Genomic DNA, 21978 nt, shown 5'->3' on the forward strand with positions numbered 1-21978 from the left:
TTCCTTCCTTCCTTCCTTCCTTCCTTCCTTCCTTCCTTCCTTCCTTCTCCCTCCATACCTGATAAATGATATCTTTCATAATTATTCTTTGCGGAAAACTCTTAACTTGCATATAATCTGATGATTGAATTGCCTTGCAGTTTAACTTTAGCTATTCAAAAACAAGCTATCCAGTCTACGTGTGTAGTCCAGTGTCAATCTCCAGTGAATGCAGAGCTCTGAGGTGATCCATCCCATTCTAAGATAACTATCTAAGCAATGGGAAGGATATATCTCACTCAACTGACTGGAGCCATGAACAAAGTTAAACTAAAACCCGGTCTTTACATGGTAAAATTTTAATAAAATGTCCCCTTCAGAAACAGACTTATACAGTATTGAATTGTGAGGAATTGCCCTCTGGCAAAATAATAAAAAAGAACAAAAACTGCTATACTGGGATGAATGTTCTACAGAGAAGATATAGATAAACAACCATCTGTCAGTTAACTAACGTGCAAAAACTACTATCATGCTAATGGAGCATATTTAAACCAAGTTTAGCACCAATTTTTGGTTGCCTTTCTAAGATTTTTTTTTGGTTAAGTTATAAAGATGAATGTACTGTTTATGTAAATGCCACATTATTGAAGGGAGACAATGCTATCTTCCTTTGAAGCGACAAATGTGACGGACTTATTTAACCAGCAGTGTCTTCTTTCTGGAGTTTTCCTGTTAATAAGTTTGCAGACTGAAGCTCTATTTAAATGAATAAGCGTTAAAAGAATAAAACTGTCAAAACGATGAATTTCTTTTGCACCAAACTAAAATGTTTGGTGCACATAGCAAAACTCTCTAAAATGAAAAACCATTAAAAGAATAAATGTGTCAAAGGAATAAATTTCCTCTGCACTGCACTAAAGCAGATTATTTACAGTTAGAGGAGAACGTTTTCAAATGAGTTTAAGTGAAGAAAACTATTAAAAGAAAACATTTTTGCCAGGCCTTGAGGTTATATATTATCAACCATTTCAGCAATATCACTTTTATATTAGTTTTATATCTGAATTTTCTCACTCATAACCTGCTTATTACCATGCAATTAGTGACTTCCCAATCTTCAAGTTGTTAATTTTCAGCAATGACACACATGGAGAAACACTTGCACCAAAAATGCAAATGTGATACCTGAACTTGGTTCCCAGACACAGGGTCTGTATTCCTAGGGGACAGTGACTTAATATGACCTTTTCTTAATGCCTATCAAGGGTAAGGAATTTATTCTTCTTCATTTTGTCTTCTGAATAAATACAACCCCAAGTAGCAGCAAGGATCTCTTTGCTGTGCTAATTCATCTCATTCAATAAAATGAAAGAATTCCACCTATGGGGAAATGAATCACTTCTTGGCTTAACACTGGTACTTCAGATCATCAGATGTGATTATGCTTAGCTTGACTGTATGTCTTCAATTCTACTTAAAGTGTTCTCATTAGCCCCTTCGTTGACTCCCTAATATTGCTCATTTCCCATTTTAGTCTTAAACTGTAAGCTTCTTGGGATCAGATCAACTGTTACTTCCTTTTGGTTCTTCAGCTAATGGTAGGGTTGAAAGCTAAAAGTTGGGTCTCTGCATTGTCCTGGTGATGCAATCAACAAAATATACTAAAACCAATGTTCTGAAAGTTTGTTGGACAGGGACTAAATGTGGTTCACAGTAAATGTGGGTCACAGTGGTTATATGCTGGGACATATTTTCATTTAAACCTTCACTTAAGTCAAGACGACAAAATTCTGGAAATTGCCAAAATTAATAACTTGATTGAAACTTAAACAGTAATTTATGGTGCTTAAACTAGATTGGGGGGTCCAGAGTTTTAAAAATCCCTTCCTCTTCACTCTGAGCAGCTGCTTAATTTTCTGTTCTCTTACTGAAAAATACACATTCTAGTAAAGATGAGGCTCTTCAGAGATTTTGTCTCCTCACTTTGGGGCAAAATATTGGAAATGATTCAGTATTTGGTGAAATATTTCAATTTTTATTTTAAAAAGTATAATTTGAAATTTGCTTCATTTTTATTCAAAAAATAGAAAAATGAAAACTGTAAACAGAAATGAGAATATTTTGCCAAATTGTCAGAAATTTTAAGTTTTTTTCATAAATTATGACTTTATTTCCAATTTTCTAAAGGATGTCAGGAAAATTTTGAATTTATTTAAAATTAGTTTTCTTCTCCCCCTGTGTCAAAGGAATAAAATTCACCCACTTAAGTGGGTGAATTGAAGACATCTTTTTCTCTTCTTGAGCTATAGGTTCTTTTCCTTGTAGAAAAGAAAATAAAGTGTCACATTGAATCTGGAAAAGCTGAAAGTACTTGAAAAATAGATCATCCACTTTTTCACCTTCCAGTCTTGCAAAAATTTTTTTTATGTTGTTCCTGAATGAATAATTAATAATTTTAAAGTTTCTTTGCTTATTTTTCAAGGAAATTGTGAGTGGCTTTTTTCGTTTTTGTGTGTTTCAATTTTGTGGTTAGCAGAAACAGAAATGACAGATTTTTAATTTTGTGGTGTATTTTAATTTTGTGTAGAACAAAAGTATTTGGCAGCCAAGATTATAATTGACTATAGTATTGTTGTAGAAACATGTAACTAGATTTAGTCCCTATCATTCACATTTGCAATCTGAATAGGTGAGATAGAGGGAAGACAAAGAGAAGCAAGAGCCTCACGATCCTCCTGTTATTCAGAGTAAGAAGTGCTTAACATGAGCTTCCCAAACTGACAGAGAAGTTTCTGATAAACAACTGACTCCAGATTTTCCAAATCCCAGCTCTAGGTTCTCTTCAAAATAATAATAATAAAAAAGATCTTTTTTATTCTGTTTGGATTCTATATTGATGAAGATATTTTCTACATTGATTTTATTCTATTTTATTTATTTTTGTATAAATTCTGAAATAAAGCAAAAAGAAAAAAAAAAAAAAGCTGATATTGCTACACTATCTGGGGAGATGAGTTATTAAACTTGGCTTTAGTCCTTAAGAAAATGTTTGCTCAAGGTGTAGTTATATTTATTTCTTTCAAAGCAGCTTATATATTTTAAGGTACAGATATAGTTTGAAAAACAAGTACTAGCTGTGGAAAAGGTATGGTGGGGATAAAAAGGGTTTGTCACCAGCATGACAGAACTTCCTAATGTGAAGACCAAAGCAACAACACATACAAAGTTTTTTTCTTAGTTATTTTCCTTTATATAAATATATATGTGTGTGTGGGTGTACTGTAGTACACACTTGGGAAACAGAGAGATGTTTAGTGAAAACCTTTGCTGCATGTTAAAGGCTGGCCCTCAGGTTCTCTCACTCCCAAGGAAACATCTCGTCTGTTCAGGACTGAGATGTAAAATGTGCCAGCATCTCTGAAGCAGATGATGAACTGTATTCAGCTTTTGGAAATGCTCCAACTGGTCTCATGATCTGCACTTCTGCTATTCTCATTTTCTTCTTTATTTTTAATATCTGTAATTTAGTAGAAGATAGGATTAAGTTCTATTCACTGATAACAGTGTCATACATGGCTGCAGTATTCACTCTGAATTGTCTCCAGATTGCTACACATTGGTCTGAAATATCAAATACTGTAACATATATGCAAAAGAACCAATTCCTTAGCCTTCCTGATATGTTTTCTAATAATATGTGTATTTGGACTTTTTGTCAGTATAATGCATATGAGTTTGGGCCTTACATGTAGCCTATTGGTTTCAAATATACCCATGCAGTCAATGATTATTGTCTACTTTATCTTCTCCTTTTGTTTTTCCCTGTGGAGACATTTTCTACAAATGTTTCAGTTGCCCAAGTAATCATCTAATGATACAAACAGAGCAGGCAATTCACTTTTCTCTAGAAACAAAAATAGTTATTATAATGGGAAAAAAATGAAACTTACAGGTCTCAAATATAAAAAAAACACCACCAGCAAAAGAAATCCCCTAGAAAAAACACAGTCTAAAACATATTATTGCCAGGACACAGTTTTTTCCTGGTATAACATGAAGAAATATTAGCTGAGAGTAAGCGTGACCTAATGAGAGATAAGGACTTTTTAAAAATAAATCCTGTGTACAATCTGCTACTAATTGAGTGCATTATATTGTTACCTCATAAAATCAAGTTTTCATGCCTGATTAGCAGGTTAAACTTTGATTCTACTCAATTTCTCTCTCCCCATGTTTCCCCATGAATAGATAATGTAATTGATGCTTTGCCCCAGGCTTCAAATGCCCAACTGCCGTAGTGGAATGCCAAACATATCTGAATTCATGTTATTGGCTCTTTTCACCTTGTAGACCTGTAAAATATGTATCAAGGCTAGAAGTGACAAAAATGCAGCAGCTGGCTATAAGTTAGATGTGCCAGAAAATTGCAGAATTATCCATTCCAATGAAAGTAGCTATGAAAAGCAATCGTGTTAACTAAATATAAACTAAGTAACAAGATTAAGGTTTAATTAGAAAATTAAAGCAAGTGGAAACCTGTTTATTATTCTGTTGATTTCCTTACACCACCCCAAGCATTGCTTCCATGGGTATTTTTACATAATGGACTTGTATAAAAAGTTGTTACTATCTAGGGGAATAAGTGTTAAAATAAGTGAGGTGTGGGGAGAGAAAAAGATTTTAGTCTCCAGGCAGATTAGCTGATGCCATTAAATTACAGATGCTGATTTCCATTTAAGTATAAAATAATAGCAGCAGAATCACACATTTGCTACCTCTGTGAGTTGTCTACACAGCTATCATTCAGCACTGTGGATCGTGACTCTCCTCTGAGCACAAGCCTCAGTCACCGTCTCCTCTGGGAGACTAGATTCCTGTATTTTTTTTTTTTTTTTTTTCCAGTGCAGCTTGCCTCTTTTACTTATAGGGCACATCTAATATCACTGCAAAGATAATGACCTTCCTTGCTAGGTCATGAGAAGGAAGGTTGATGACATGTTCTTGCTAAAGGATAATGTCCTTCCACATGCACTTTTATTTAGAATTCAGATCTGTTAGATCTATTTGTTATTTAGAACTGGAGCCCATGCTAGCAGAGGTTTTCCATTTAAGCTTTCAGATAAAAAAATGAGGAATAGAGACATTCTGAAAAACAATATGTTACTGGGTAGTACACTGGGTAGTACACTAAGATAGATATTAATGTGCTAATTTGGAAAACTATATATGAAACCTAGCGAAAACTTATGCTAACTTTCCTGTCTCTTTGACTTTGGTATCTAAAAACAACCCCAAGGATGATGATTCACATGATTTCTGAAAGAGGTATATCAGAGAACAGAGCTAAACAGACAAGACCGAAGTCCCAAGGCATCTCCTGGACTTCAGGAATTTCTGGAGATCAGGAAGAAGTGACTGCCTGAATGAAGCAGATCATGCCTATGGCATTTCAAGAATGCCATAAAAATTGTAAGCAGCATGTAATTTGAAAATAATTGCAGGAGTGAAAGCTTTTGTTCTTATTTTAATTGTTTCTGGCTTAAAGCAGAGTCTATTTTGTTATTGTTTTTACTTTACAAACCTTTGAAGGTTCCAACAAATTGGAAAGTTATATCTTATTGTTTTTTATTGTAAATACTGTCTTCTCACTAGCTCTATAGAATGAAACAAGAAAACAGTTAAATCTGTCTTTTATATAGATGATAACAAAACAAAACAAAAACACAAAACCAAAACCATTCACAAACAAAAGAGAAACCAAAGGGTTTCATTAAAGAAAGTTATTTTGAAATTGATATGACAAAAACTAACTTCTGCTGTACCACACTGTGCTAAACAGGCACACCAATAAATTCAACTTCAATTTCTCTGAAGGCTGTTAGGTTGTTTTACTGGTACCTGTCTGGAATTCAATGTCACACTACAAAACGCTCCCTTCTAACATGACACTTATGCAGCTGTAACTCTGGTAACAAAAATGTGTTTCTAACTAGTAAGCTCAAAGTGCAGGTAAACACTGAGTGTGGTCTTTTCCTATTTGAACTAATTTGTTCAAAAATCTTATTGATTTCTAATTCAAAAACTGCATTATTATTGTCTATAACACTGTTTGTCAGGAAGAGTCCCATGTACATGATACATATATATAGGCACTCAGATTAAATACATCTGGTGGATAAAAATCTTGAACTATGTTATCAAGGAACATATTCATAAATCTGCAAGAACAAAATACCAGGGGTGCAACCTACTACAGTATAAACTTTTTTTCCAGAATGTCTGTGTCCTTTCTGATATACACCACCTGAGCAAACAGAGAAGTAGTTCAAACATTTAGGTTCAGTAATATTCTTGGCCAATGTTGCAGATAGTTCTAAATCATGGATAGCATAGTGGTGGGGGAATAAGTTTATTTATTTATTTATTTATTTTTAATCATTTGACATGAACATGGCTTATGTTTTGTTGTTGTTGTTGTTGTTTGTTTGTTTGTTTGTTTCATTTTCTTCCCTTTCTTCCTTTTCTGCTAAAAAAAGTATGCAGAATCTGAAACTTCTGTGATACAGTTACTGAGTTTCACACTGAGGGCAAGTTGCAGAAGATTGGGGGGAGAATTGGAAAAGAAGCATCCTTCAACATGCATAAATGGGAATCAGATGATTTCAGTGCAAGTTCTGTCATTGCATCTATATTACCAGCCAACAGCTATGCAGTGATTTAAAGAAGAAAAAATAAATATGTCTTATTAAAACTGAATATAGATCTGTTTTAATAAGACATATTTATTTTTTCTTCTTTAAACAGCTGCATAGTTGTTACCTGGTAACACTGCATCCAGTTTTGGATGCCAAAGAATGAGAAAGACTAGGGAGAGTTTAGCGGTGGGACTGAGATGGTGAAGGCTGTAGCTCTTGCCCTTTGAGGAGAGGCAGGAAGAACTGGGCTTGGTCAGCCTGGAGCAGAGACAGCTTCAGGGGTTGAACAGCAGCCCCAATGCCTATATGGAGGTCAATGACCTGGAAATGGTGCTGGGATTTCCAAAGTGGTACAGGGTGGGAAGGAAAGAGACAGCAGTCATAAGCTGAAATAAGGTCAGTTCTGACTGAATATATTAAAAAAAAAAAAAAAAAAAAGAAAACCTAATTAGAGTAATGAAGCACTTGCACAAAGAGGATGTGCAGTCTCCATCCTTGGAAGTTTTAAAGACCAGGAAAATCTCTGAGCAACCTGATCTGAAGTCTGCTGTTCCAGCTTTGAACAGGAAGATGGAGCAGGGGTACCCTGCATTCCCTTCCAGCCTCAACTATGTTGTTGATTCTGTGGTTCCAAGAAATCAGCCTGAATAGTCTGCTGTGAATGTTTTTGGGTGGTTATACATAGATGTATGAACTAGGGAGCTGAGGCAACAAGAATAACATATTTTAAAAGAGAAGGATTTTTATTTCAGAATAAGACACATAAATATATTGTGGCATTGCCACTTTTAATTTTTACAATCTCCCTTAATGAGAAGACAGAAGACAGGGCAATGCAACTGACATATTCATCTGGAGTGTTTACAACTATAGAATCTGTTGTGCTTTCAGTTTAAGTGGTATCTTTGAATTTGGCACTCATCTATTCTGTATGATTAATAAGCTACTTTCAAATTATTCAGCTGAGGAAAAATCAAAACAAAATCAAACTTCTCTAGGCCTCCTAAATAATAGAGGAATGCAACTAGCAATGGAGAATAATCTGTGAGTGTCCTGATGTGGATTTCTGTTCTGAGGCTTTGTTCAAACCCTGACTCTGTCTCTTTCTCTTTGTCTGCTTAGTGATTTTTCTCGGATTCACAGTCTTCAAACACCACTTGTTTGCTCCCTTCATTCTGCCTAAGTTGCTGTCAGTGATTCCAAACTTTCAGAGACCATTGCAATTTTCAAGAGACCCAAACAGCATATACAATATTCTTCTCTGAACTCCCACAGTACCATCCCAGTCAGAAATTTAATGACATTTCTTCAAATGCACTAACAATTCATGGTAGAATATGCATGATCATGAAACATGTCGAGTATGTGGTAAATAAAGCAGCTTCCCATGGATTCACTACCTGCTGAAAAAAAAAGGTTTCAGTGTACCTTTAAGGGGAGAAGTTATGAGGAGCAGGGGGGGAAGAGGCTGCCTGGGAGCAGTTGTGTGAAGGGACTGGGAAGTAGCCTGAAAATGAAGATCAGTGGAAGTCCATGAGAGGCTAAGCAGCAAAGGCTTAAGAGTAAATTGAAGATTAAGGCAGCCTGGAAGAAGTAAGACAGCAGGGAATGGGGTTATTTGGAATTTCTGTAAATTAAACAATACTCCTGTAAATAAAACAAACATTTCTCCATTACAAAGACTATCACCTTCGCACAATTTTAACTCAACCCAGAAATGTGTGCCAGTGAGAAGAGAATAGCACTATTATTACATTAAAATAGTTCTTGTTGCTGGTAGCCTTGGAAAATTAACCTTTATATTCTCTGCTTACCTGCTTCATTGGTTCTGATCATGCGGGATGGTGCACTTGGATCTCCAGTGCCAATTTTGTTGGTTGCTACAACTCTAAATTCATACTCCACCCAAGGGTTCAGTTCAACAGCCATAGCAGATTCCATGTCTCCACTTATCACATCAGGAACTGCAGACAGCAAAGAAATGGATAGGCTGCTCAGAAACATGAAGCTCACATTAAATGTTTCAATAGGAAGTGTTTATTTTTATTATAATTATAAATATGGCTTTTAGAAATGAAAGATATTGAGGGTTTGTCAGAAATCACGGTTAGATATTTGACGCTGGAATACTCCCAAAAAGATAAAGATTGAAGGGTAGTGGGAAGAGCTTTCTGCTTGTTCAGAGGTGCATCATGCAAGTATCTTTGTGCTGTCCTTTCAGAGATGTTGCTAAGTAACATGAAAGGAAAAAAAAAAAAATAATAATAATAAATTCAGTACTTTCAATTTATCATTGTTCTCTTAAGAGTATCTGTTCCTGCAAATGCTGCTGATTATTATTGTCATGTGGCAGGAGTTTTGAACAGCCTACTTGTACTATTTTAAAGTTTTTCTCACCTGTTTTTACTGTCTGCCAGCCAAGAGAAAATGGACTGCGTGCTTGCAAGTTGTAGAGGGAGATCGGGCTGTGATTGTCTACTCCAGGGCTCCAGGAGAGTGTTGCTGTGGTGTCTGTAATTTCCTCCACTATTACAACCCCTGGGGGACCAGGAGGACCTAGAGTAAAGTGGAATAATCAAACAGAACACACCATAATTGCCACTGAACAGTAATAATACAGGAGATATATTCTGTAGGGAGTTCATGAAATGCAAGGGTTAAAATGCACACTACTACAATGTGGTAATAGCTTATATCCAAAATTTCTACTGACAAATTGTGATATTGTTTCTACTTCTCAAATTTTGTGTAGGTGAGAAGCAATTAACTTATAAAAGTGACAGCAGAAGAACTAGAAATAGAAACAGATTTCTAAAAAAAATCCTCAGTTATAATTGTTCTGATCCTAAAATTAAAGGAAAAAAAAAATCTTTAAGTAGCATCCAGGCTAGATGGAACACTCACAGTAACATCTCTTAGTGAGAAATGTCTTCAGGAGAGACAAATAATGATCAAAATGAAGCAAGGTCAGATATGTTTCTTGAAGAGCAAATAATATTGCTATTAACTGACTTATAAGAATATGACATGCATCCTGTTCTCAGATTCACTCATTCAAGGAAACACTCTGGATAACTACCCTTCTATGCCCAGAGCCACATATTCTTAAGGTTGATATTTACTATGATTCCTTGAAAACAAACAAAAAACCCCTCCAACAATTTCTCATTTGAGAAATTAGAGCATTATTTTTTCCACTTAGCTATGCCAAATGAGAAAATGCTAATAATCAGTTTTATAAACCACGTGATTACTCCAATAAGTAAGTTATCTGGTAACAAACATGACTTTGGAACAAAAAATGTGCCTATAACTTCTATCTTACCCCCAGTTTTCTTCTTTAACTTTTCCTGATATTGGCACTACTGATGTTTGAAAACATTGTATGTTTGCATTTGCCAAACTAAATTGGAGGCAAGGTTCCCCCTGTTCAGAATCCTTTTCCACAGCTGCTGTAAACAGATGTTTAGAGGAAAGAGCACATCTCTGTCATGGTCAAATGCAGAATTAAAAATCTCTCTTGTGGTTTCTTATATTTTAAAGCTTAAACAAGTTCAGAAGGACAGGACTTAATACTTTTTAATACAACTTATTTAAAAATTAATATCATTAATAACTGTAATTAACGATGAGAAAATGTAGATATTTTTGGCATTCAATTCTTTCCCATCTTTCATTTTTTGGAGGCTGAAGTTCTGCTTCTGCTCATGTACAGATGGAAGCCTTTGAAATCAGAAATGCGCTGGCCATTTTCTCCCAAAATGAAACTGCAGGAAAGATGATGATGGAAAAAACTTTATTTATTTATTTATTTTATTTATTTATTTGAATAGAGAGCAATACTGGATACTGTGAGAGCCTGAAGCTCTTTGCATGCATCAGACTTTTCCCCTAGAGTTACAGTGGAACAGATCCGCTCGACACCTCTGCTCCTGTCCATCCTAATATTGAGCCATTATGAGAGGCATGGTCCTACTAGTGCTCAGCAGCTGAGGATAAGAGAGAAAATACTCAGGTCTGGTTCCACCATTTGATGTTGTGGTTGTAGCCATTGCATGTAGTACATTAGTGAATGTAGTACATTACTGAACTCAGTTTTTTTTTTTTTTTTTTTTTTTTTTTTTTTTTGTCTGTGTATGTGTGCACTATCTCACGCAACCAAATCTTTAAATCTTTTGCTGGCTAGAAACTTAGTCCATAAGTAAAAAACAATTTGTATAAATATGAAAGGGTAAAAAAAACACTATTAGTTAAAAAGGCTCCCCCCTTTCATAGTTTGCAACTGCAAACAATTTTCCACAGGTATTCCTTCAACAAAAGTGTGTTTACATGAACTATGACAACAATGATTTCAGAATTTTCTAGTAGTTCAACTCAGTATTCTCAGAGAGGAAGAGACATTGATTCCTTTAAACAACAAAGCAAACTATACTATTCACTTTCCTCTGTTTGCCTGACAATGATCTACTAGTGACAAATTGACACCAAAATACTGGAAAGATATAGCATTTATAGGAATAAAGGCAACAAAATAGACAATATAGTCTTCTTTTTAAAATGTATGAATTCAGTAAAGTTTAGTGTGACGGACGTATGAGGGAGCAAGACTTTCTGAAATACATGTTCACAGGAGCCCAGGATACTGCAGTGGGCTATGGGAAAAATGGTGGTGAGCAGCTTCTGTGGCTCATCATGCCAGGAGTCTATCCTGTTCCCTTTCCCTTCTTGCTCAGCAGTACTGACATCACTGCTGTTAGTGCCTTTCATCTGCTGTCTGGGATAAGATGGTGGCACCCTTTGGACCCCTTGTGACTCTTGGGCTTCTGGAGTACCTCATTTGCAGTTGAAAGGTCTTGATTTTCTTTCTGGGAGAAAGCAGGGCAGAAAACTGTGTCATGTGCACCCCTCCCTTTCTGCCATGTATTTGCTGTTCTTTGGTGGAAAGCACCAGGTCAGACCTTTGTCTCGGAATAGTAAGTCCTGGGGCTAAATTAATAAAACAGGGTGGTCTTCAATCTTCATCATCTATTGTTTCAGGCTATCTGTTGATGTAGGAAAATACTAGTGAAATTTTTATTTGTAGCCATGAGGGAAAGTTTAAAGGAAAGCTTGGATCCTGATGCAATCATATGCTTTTACTGATTCGAAGCCCTAGGCCCAGAATTATATCATGGTCCCAAGCACAAACAAAATTAAGGGAAAATATTTCAGTGCTTTTCCTCTATGACAATATTTCTTCCATGCACAATGAATATTGTTAAAGAGTTTCTAGCCACTGCATTATAGGAAAAAGAACAAGATTATTGTGTATATAAAAACATCTAAAATATATTTATGCAGATGTCTCCTGCTAAATTTTCAATATATTTTGTTGTAGGTGTTCTCTCATGGTTTTTGAAACCTTTTAAATGCATTCCTAGTCATGATAATGTGTCATTATGCTTTCTGAGATGTGTGCTTTTACACAGTCTGCGGGATGACTGCTAAAAAGCATTTCCATTTCCAACAGCAGGCATTCTTGAAAGCAGATTAATAAGGGACAAAAGCCTCCGTGATGACAAATGTATGACAGTTAGCCAGGACCTGAGTGCTATGCAGATGTCACTCATTTTTGTAGAAATCTCATTAAATTTTATGCTTGGATGTAATCATTCATGGTGTCAGCTGGATGGCTAATGCAGAGAAGCATTTCTCCCAAGGGCTGTGTTATTGTTCAGGATCTCTAAAACAAATTTTTAGTTGGGAATAGTCAATTGAGGAAAAAATGCACAGTCTGCTCAAATGCTTCTCTGGAAACCACACAGAAAATGACTGGTCATAAATGCACCACAGTGCAGTTGACCTTCACGGAGAAGACATTTGAGGCTGTGATAGGCTCTTATGCAGCTCTAGGAACACTGGAAACCCAGCACAGAGGATATTAATCAGTTATCTTCTTTCAGAGAAATTCCATAGATCAATGCTTCATTTCAAGACATGCGTGAATGCATTTTGGCAAACTTGTTTTATGTGCCTTTTTATTGTTTGAATGATCATCCTGAGAGGTCCTTTAGATTACTTGCGATGATTCAGTGTTAATGTGAGAGTACTTGAAAGAATGTTACCAATAATAACCTCAGTCATTCAGTGAGGCAGTGCCCTTTCCTGTGAATCCCAGGATGTGCACTGATTTACTCTACTGCAGTCTGACCAGGATAATCCTTACTTTTACCAAATCACTAAAAAGCCTGATACGTAGCACTTCAGGAATACAGAATTCTTTACCTTAAGGTTTTGCCAGTACAAGGTCTACTGGCTTGTCATAAAGAAGATGTTAGTTCTAGAAAAAGAAGAACAGAAAGAGGTGGTAACTACAGGATAATGGAAAAGTTGTTTGAGGAAACAGGAGCCTGACTCTAACATGAAACCATTTTATTGTGTCCACCTAGGGCACCGCTCAAGTTGGGGAAGAAGAAGATGGAGAGAAAGTGTGATGTGTGGTGAATGCTTTAGAGGCTATGCCCTCATTTCCATTCCTACATGTGTGGTATACCAAGTGATTTCTGTAAGACAGCTACATAAAGCCATGGGAGAATTGAGAGGTCATACTCCAACCAGACCAGTACAGGGAGGGAGGTCAGACTCGGCCTTGGAAGGTATGAAAGAGAATATATTGATGTTCCAGCCTGAGTAGTCTTGACTCATTCCAGGGGTGTGCTCCTGTGCCCCATCCCTAGAAGTGTTTAAGACCAGGTGGGATAGGGCTTTTTGAGCAACCTGTTCTAGTGGGAGGTATCCTTGCCCATGGCAGGGGGGTGCAACCAGATGATCTTTAAGGTCCTTTCCAATCCAAGCCATTCTTTGATTCCATGATTCTATGGTTAAAGGTACGATACTCCATGTACATCAGCATTCTGTCTTCCAATACTGTAGATGTGTCAGCTACACTGATATACAGAAAAGGGCCAAAGCACAGATTTGAACTCAATCAATGACCCTATGTGCTATTATGTGGTCAGCCATTCCCTATCATAATTTCAACCCGGTGCCAATCACACTTTTCCCATCCAATGCCTCGGAGCAGTTAATTGATTACCATGGGCTGGGACAGATCCCAGTAGCCAGTTTGTTGTGTCCCTACTGTTTTGAAAGGGGAGGGGGATTTTAGCTGTGTGGATGGGAACTCCACTGTATCCATTGACCTCAGGAACTGGTTTACTACTACAGACATATCTGTGAGTCCAATTAATTGGGTCTGTACTTAGGGCATCTTTGTGGCTCTTGTTACAGCCCAAATGTAATTTCAAGGACCAGCAAAAATCTGCTGACCTTGTTTACGTTCCATTTAATAATATTGTGGCTGATGGCCTTTAAACCCAAGTGCTTGTCTTAAGTTTTATTGGCAATATCCACAACTGAAAGGAGCAATGTGGTCAATCTAACCAGCAGTTCCTGTGTTATATTTGCTCCAGGTCAGCAGAGTTCAGAGGAAACATTACTTCTCCAAAAATATATCATGAGAGTGGATTTCTTTCTTAGGTAGGTAGTTTGCCAGTCTACAAGATGAATAGATTTAACCTCCTTTTATATATATATATATATATCATTATTATTATTTTAGACCACAAAACATGTACTCTTAAACCACATTTTATAGTCACAAAGGCTTTCATCCCTTTACACTACAGGATTGCTCCCAGCTCCATTTCAAGGTCTTACAGCTTTCAGGTAGCTGTTTGATCTTAAAGCTCATTTTACTTACAGTAGGCATGTCTAGTGAGTTTGGCTAACTTTCTGTGCATAATCTTACAATACATGCTATTTATTCATTGTAGGAGAAATCTGTTTTTCAGTTTGTTTTAAAGAAGTCATCCTGCCATAATTTTTGTACTAACATTTCTATAGTTTAAAGGATTTTATTTAGTTTTCTATATGCTGATAAATTTCTAAGGATGTACAGAATTAACACAACATTCAGAACACTAGACATTATTTTTTTCTTCCTCTGGAGGAGCACAGTGTCTGTTAACATCCATAATAGAAACAGAAAACACATTATGAGCAGTATGAATGGAAAGGATAAAAACAAGTAACAGTAAACAAACTATTACTCAAATACCCCCTAAATATGTAACATCTAATCTAGTAAAATCTTAAGTATAGACCAAAGAGATAGCATTAGAAACAAAGTTAACTGTATTAACTCTTAGAGAGCAGAGGTCTACTTGTAACAGAATTGAGACTGAAAGCATGATCTGTATTTGAGTTGTTCCTAAAACATATTTTATAACATGTAATACATAACATATTTTTTGATATAAAATACATAATACATAGATATAATATTTAACTATATAAAAATAAAATTACTAGATATGTTGAAACAACCTCTTTTACATGACCATTGATGAATACAAGGAAACATGGAAAAATAATTTGTTGGTTAGCACCTCAAATGAAAAAAAAATAAAGGAGTAAACTTGCTGGCTACAGCATTACTGTAATTCCTCTGCAAATATTCCTTTCCTTTTCTATGCTTCCCCCAGCTTAGCTACTTTGTAGTCTCCAGTATTGTTACTGGTTTTAGTTTATGCTATTTAGTACTACTATCCTCTGCTCCTGTGAAAAACCAGAGATAGGCTTCACTGGTCTGTGAAGTTAGTTCTAGAAAAAGAGGTTTCACTGTGTCTACAGCACTTAAGTGGAACAATCTGAAAGAAGGTTTGCTAATCTGGAGGTAAGCTGACCTGTCCATAGATCATTTTAAGGTAGCTTGTGTTGCAACATCCAGCATTTGGCTGAATAGTTTGCAATTGATACTACTTACTAGTTTGTGTATAACATATTGTAAAACAGTTTTGCAAGAGTAGTTTACAAATAGAATTTAAATGTTGGAATTTATTTGACAAAGTTACTGAACCTGGTAGCATACTTTGTTTTATTAAATATATATATTAAAATATTTAAGACTTAGTACTCTTGATTAGGCACTAAATTTCACAGATTTAAAAATAATAATAATAATAATAATAATAAATCACACATTTCACATCCTTATATTCCTAGCTCAGTCATGTTGATTCTGAAAAGTAAGGTGATACAAGAAAGGGATAGGTAAAAAATTACCTGCATTGGTGTTGATGGTGTCACTGTCATTGCTAACAATGCAAAGGTTTATCCAGGAAAAATCACATCTGTTTGAAGCACTGTCCCAGTCCACATCGAGTAACAGTACCACACAATGAGCCTCTACTATCCAAGACACTCCCTGGTGTTGCCTGAAGATGCTGTTACAGCAGAAGTGCCTCACACCTCAGTGCAGGTGGAAGGGATCTCTGCTCTTGAAAGACTATAGGAATACATAGAGTGACCTTTGCAGAAGTGTTAGACTTGTGTGTGACATCCCCAACTCCCACAATTTCACTATGCTGAATTTTCTAAGACAGCCCTCCAAACTTGCAGAAGGAGCAAGGAGTATAAAGTTAGTTTGGGTAGCAAAGACTTTACTCAAACTTTCCTTCTTGCAGTCTATGGCAAAACAACCCTTCAGTGAGTTCTTTAGAAACTGTGTGTTTCAGGAGCAAATGGCTACTTTGCAAGGAAAGTGAACATAAGAGGTAGCCTTTGGCTCCTAGTTATGAGTTCTCCTAGTGTTCTCTAAAACCTCCTTATCTATGAGTAACAGATTTTGTACTGATAATTTAAATAACAACAAAGTGAAAAGCACTGTTGACCATTTCTAATGTAGTTGACTGGGGCAATGCAAGATACTAAAGGATAGCTCCTTCAGAGTGTCAACCTTTTTTATGACAGAGGTATTTGGTGTTTTGTTTTAAATTTGTCTACACTGAAACATAATAGAAGCACAAGATCATGAATACATCCTTTGTCATGAAAATGTGAATGCACACATTGCTTCAAATTTCTACAGCATAATGGGGAAATACAAACATAATGAACCCTTTTTTTTTGGAAGACAAGCTTTAGAAACAAATTAACTTACCAAGCAGGCTTTGTCTTCAGGAAACCTGACACGTTGCTGGCTACAAGATCACCTGAGAAATCTGTGAGATGCAAACCTTCTGGTTGGTACTTGTGTGTTTAGTAATCAAATTTGTGATCATATCATTAGTGTCAGAACATGACATGCATATTTATCCTGTATTAGAGCCTTCTGCTTTGGTAATCACTTCTTTGTGAAAAATCAGCACAGAGACAGCTCGAGAACCAGGGTGCCAATGATAGATGGAAAACCAGCCAAGCTGAAACATTTTTTTATTGTGCTTCTCTGCTAGCTAATACTCCCTGAAAATTGAAGATCTGGTTGGATAAATAAAGGTGAATAACCAGAAAATATATGTGACTTAGGAAAACTATTATTGGACTGATGTTAAGAATGAGACTAATGTTCAAATAATTGTAGATCACTTTTGCTTCTTAAATGGCTGATGGCTTCATGTGCTGGGGCAAACATTTGTTGACTGTGTAGCAAAATATCTAGATTTTCCTGTAAACATAAGTTTTTTGCATTACGAACAGCTGTTCTGCATACATTTTCCTCAGGTGAGGAAACAACTCAAGGCATAAATTAAGTGGAATCAAGCAGTCACTTGGTTTCAGCAGTGAAAGTCCAGAACTATGATTTTTGCAGTATTCATTTGTGCCAGTAAAACTGTTTATTTGCCTATCAGAGGTAGATAATTCCTCTTCCATGTCTGTGCAGGCCTGGTTCCAGAATAGTTACTACCCTATGTGAAAAGCTGTCTTCTCTTCTGGGTGTCCTTGAATTGTATCAGCCTGCTCTATATGCCTTCTGCTCTGCTACAGGTTCTGATGATTGCCTTCCAGAAAATCTTGCAGTGGGATTTAAGCCTATGCTGCCTTATTCCCTTGCTGGAGGGGAAATCCAGTGCACATCTGTTATTTATCTTTCCCAATTTCAACTTTTGTGTATTGGATTAAGCTGCTGACAATGGCTCCTCTGAGGACTGTGTTCATTTTGTGGGCACCAGCCAAATCAATGAAAGAAGCAAACATTCAGGTTGCTAGAAGGGACCCTACATACTACCCTAAACAGGAATGCTCTTGTTTGTTTTTCTGCTGGCTTCTGTGTTTCTCGGTATTCTGCCTCAAAAAGGGCTTTGAGCGTGTCTTGATCCTGCCTAACCCACTGCCAGCAGGTATGGCATACTCTTGAGGATAGACAAGCTTCATTCTGAAGCAGGGTTTGAGGGTATCCAAAAGTCATATCCTTCCTTGCAGGTGAGCAAGGAAGCCCAAATCACCTGGGCTTTGAGCTGAATCCTATCTCTCATCCTCCCCACATTCAGAGGGTAGAAGACCCCTCTGAAGACTTCCACTGAGTTAAAGGGGACATCTAGAGAAGATGGGTGACACTGCCCAAATGAGGAGCTTCTGCATGCACACAGAAGCCTAAACACAAATATTTAAGGTTCAAGCACACAATGGATGTGAGAGTGCTTTGTGACCTTTCAGATGCCTCTACTGTGTTTGGCGACCAAAATGTGAACTTTCTTAGGCTTATGTGCCAGAGGTGGTGAAAGATACTTTGCTGTAAACCATGAAACAAAAGTAAAATAAACTTAATAAGCAGTCAAAAACCAGACAAACAAGAAGGACTTTTTCGTTCATTTAACTACTAATAAGAATAACTTGTGATGATGAATAGCAGAGAATTTCCTAGAAGCTTATTATGGAGAATAAATACTCTTGCCAAGTTAGGTAGGAGCCTACCTGAATATAAACAGATCATGTCAAGTATGCCAGGATAGCTGTTCTCTGATCACTGTTAACTAGCATGAGACTACTATGAAGTATTTTTCATTCATATTCAGTATCAAGATTAAAATGCAAGATATTCAAGCTGTAAAGCTAATGTACTGCCTGACAGGTCCAGCTGCCAACAGAACATCTCTTCGGAATGACATCCACATTCTTGGTGACATTAGAAAAAATGAAACATAAAGGGAAAAATAAATAATTTGAGGTGGGAAAACAGCATTTTGGGAACAGAGAAATGACTAGGGATCACTAAAAAGTTGTTTCTTACTTTAATATGCATAATTTAATCACATTTTCAAAGCACTTAGGGAAGTATTTAAATTTTGTTTTGAGCAGTAAATGCTGAAGGGATTTGAATCTTCATTTTGCCCAAACATGGTCTAGCACATCTTTTCAAATGTAATTTTGAAGTGTTCCTGAAAAAAAAATCACCAGATAAAAATCATTACAAGAATAATGTTGGGCACGTATTTCATTGCAGCTTAACTAAAATAAAGATCCATGAAGTTGTGAATCTGAAAATATTTTGAAAATGCTTTTAGAAGTCTATAACCCATTGTAAAAAGTTGCAGAATAAAAACTTGCTGCTGTCCTAACTTCTTTTGCTGTTCACGCACACACACACACACACTAAATTCAAAAATATTGCACCATTAATTAGATCCTTGTAAGTAATTAAACTGAGATTTATATATATAACTGAGATTTATTTGTCAGTATTCAATATTTGTTCTTCAGATATTCCTCTAATAATGGCATCTTTGGAATTTAACTTTTACTGTGTAATACAGAGCAAAGAAGGACTGCTGTACAATGGGAAAAATAGTGACAGGATTAGTTCTTTGGGTTATATTCAAGGGATCTTCCAAATGAACAACTCACAAATATGATTTTACAAAAAATAAATATTTGTTTAGTCCATGACTTCTCTGAAATTTTCCATCTAAAATGGAAAATTTTCCTTGCTGCAGCAAGGTATAATTGTTGTCCAAGTTACTTACAATAAAGTTCTAGAAAAAATGCATTGACTTGGAAATAATGTATGAATTGAACACATAATTCAATGCAAATTTAGTCAGTTTGCTAATAGCAATAATTCCTGAATATCATAATTATATGATTTTCATTTAAATTATTTTGTCCAATTTATTTCCTGAGGAAATGGTGTCCGTAAAGAACCTTTTGAGTCAAATATTACAATGATAGATTAAAAATAACAGATGAACCTTACAGTACAACTAATGGTTGAAATGCTGTTGGTATGCTGCTGGTATGCTATTGTCAGCACTCAAGACTGGTATTTTGTGCAGAGGTAAAATGTGAGAAAGTAAGGTCAGAACAAGGTTGTGCTGGAACTTTGCTCGTATTGGTACTTCTGAGAGTTCATAACATTGTTTCTGGTATCTTGATGTGGCCATGGGCTGTAACATTTAAAATAGGAAGATGTTTTATGATATGAATAAAATGAAATTATTTTTTTAACTGGAAACTATACTGTAAATAAAGAATATATAGCTTTGTATTTCATTTACTTTACTGCATAGTGGCAGTGTTTTCATAAATGAAGTCTTTCTCTGTAAAGTGAAATTCTTCACTTTAATGAGATATTTGTTGAAACATCTGTTGCTACTGATCTCTTTTGCTCAGAAATGTCCAATATATCCAAGAGCTAAACCTGTTTGAAAGGTGCTGAAATTTGGGGTCATCAGAAAGTGTCAAATTGCAGGTTACTGAGTGCACTCTATAAGCTGAGATAGGTGGAGAAAAAGAATTATCCAATCATAGAAATGAGGGAAGTAGAACATTGTATTCAAAGTATATTTCAATTTAAATTCTATTACAAAGCCATCATAGTTTCAGTTTCATCAGCAAGGTGGCATGGTAATGAGACACTTAAATACATACATTCTGATACTGCTTATAATGCACTTCTTTACTTTCATCTCAAACCTCTTCCTCAGAGAAATATTTATTTTCTACTTCAAATTCAAGAAACTTATTTACATAACTGGTATTCTTGAATAAAACAATTTAGTAGCTGGTCTGCAGTGGCCTAGATAGTAGTAAGCTAAAATATTTTTATCACTTAAAAAATTCAGTGGCATTAAAGTTGAGATTGCCTTGCTTAGCCATAGAGCTTTCTGCTCATGTTTCAGGGAGGTAAAGGTAACACACAAGTTTTGCATAACCCTCAAGGATGACTCAGATTTCATAAGGCAGCTAAACCAGCATTATGTTGAAGTGCCCAGTTGTGCCATAGCTTATAGAAAGTCGATGGTCCTTAAAGTAACTTTATGGAAATATTTAGCAGCTACTCATCAAAATGTGAAAAGCTTTGCACTCAGCCAGAAGCATTCTTTATCATTTCAAGCATATATTCATCCTAAAAGTGATGGATATGAAAACATCAAATCTAAAGAAGTAGTGGAATGCGATAGAATAAATATTTCTGAAATATTATAATCTCTAAATAATTTTGAATTATTTTTATCTGGAGTTTTTCAAATATCTGCCTCAATTTATACTTTCAAAAACCGGGTACTCCATAGCGAGGTTACCCAGTTGTGCTACCTAGCAGGGATCCATGCATTTTGATATTGTAACTCTCCCCAGATGTATTGATAGTAAGTGGACTACAAGTCTTTAGCTCCCATCATGCACTGAGCATACACATGCACACACAGAGTGCAGACATACTCAGCAGAAGGGAATGCACATATGGTGCTAAAGCTTGGCTTTATTGCAGGCCAGTTGGTTTCCTGGTTAAGATCTGAGGTCCTGCAGAACATCGACCATGTGTTCCTGCATGTAATCAGGAATGTTAACATTCAGTTTAAGAAATTACCCAGGCCTAAAGATGTAGCCAAATTTTGGTGGTCACAATTCCATGCAGTCCCTGAAGCCCATGTATTTAAATTCCCTGGTACAGTGATTTCTGGTGCCTGCATGTTCAGAGGGCACTGTGAGGCTACTCACCCCTAACAAGCAGCTCCGTCTCATCTGACACTGTGTCTGCTGCGGTCTGGACCCTGCAGCCGTATCTCCCAGCGTGCATCAGGAGGATGTTCCTGATCATCAGATCTGCAGAGGACGCTTGCTGAAACAGGGATGAAGGGTCCATTTAAAGTTTAATAAATTTCTGTGTTCAAGGTAGCTCATAAAGGTGTTGTGTGAAGTGTGAGAGACTCACGGCTGCAAATTTCATCTTACATTTTATGTGTCTAAATACTCTCTTTGAGGATTATCAGAATGCGTTTGTTATACAATTCTTAATAGGGATTGAAGAAGAGGATTTCAGGTTTTTAATAACTTTGAATTTGCTTAAAACACTCTGTGAATATTTGCATGCTCAAAGAAAATGATTACAAACTAATATAAAGAAATTTATTAAGGAGCCGAACAGATTTTTTTTGATGTAATCCTTGTCATTGAAAAGGTAGTCTTAGAAATGAAGGACTCTCTCTTCGTCTTCCCTACAATGCAGTGACATTAGGAGTATATATCTCTACATTAATGAAAT

At 36.1% G+C, this 21978-nt stretch overlaps 1 protein-coding gene across 2 annotated transcripts in view; it reads right to left on the reverse strand.

Annotated features, from left to right (window-relative positions):
* Positions 1 to 21978, reverse strand: part of CNTN5 (contactin 5) — a 691903-nt gene that overhangs the window by 29260 nt on the left and 640665 nt on the right. For both annotated transcript variants that reach the window (XM_035328324.1, XM_035328319.1), the window contains 3 exons: positions 21435 to 21555; positions 9075 to 9233; positions 8492 to 8641 (listed from right to left, as the gene is read on the reverse strand). In XM_035328324.1, the coding sequence (XP_035184215.1) occupies positions 8492 to 8641; positions 9075 to 9233; positions 21435 to 21555 (430 nt within the window). The remainder of the gene's footprint in view (positions 1 to 8491; positions 8642 to 9074; positions 9234 to 21434; positions 21556 to 21978) is intronic.

This window comes from Oxyura jamaicensis, chromosome 1, assembly GCF_011077185.1.
Source record: "Oxyura jamaicensis isolate SHBP4307 breed ruddy duck chromosome 1, BPBGC_Ojam_1.0, whole genome shotgun sequence".
Classification (NCBI taxonomy): Eukaryota; Metazoa; Chordata; class Aves; order Anseriformes; family Anatidae; genus Oxyura; species Oxyura jamaicensis.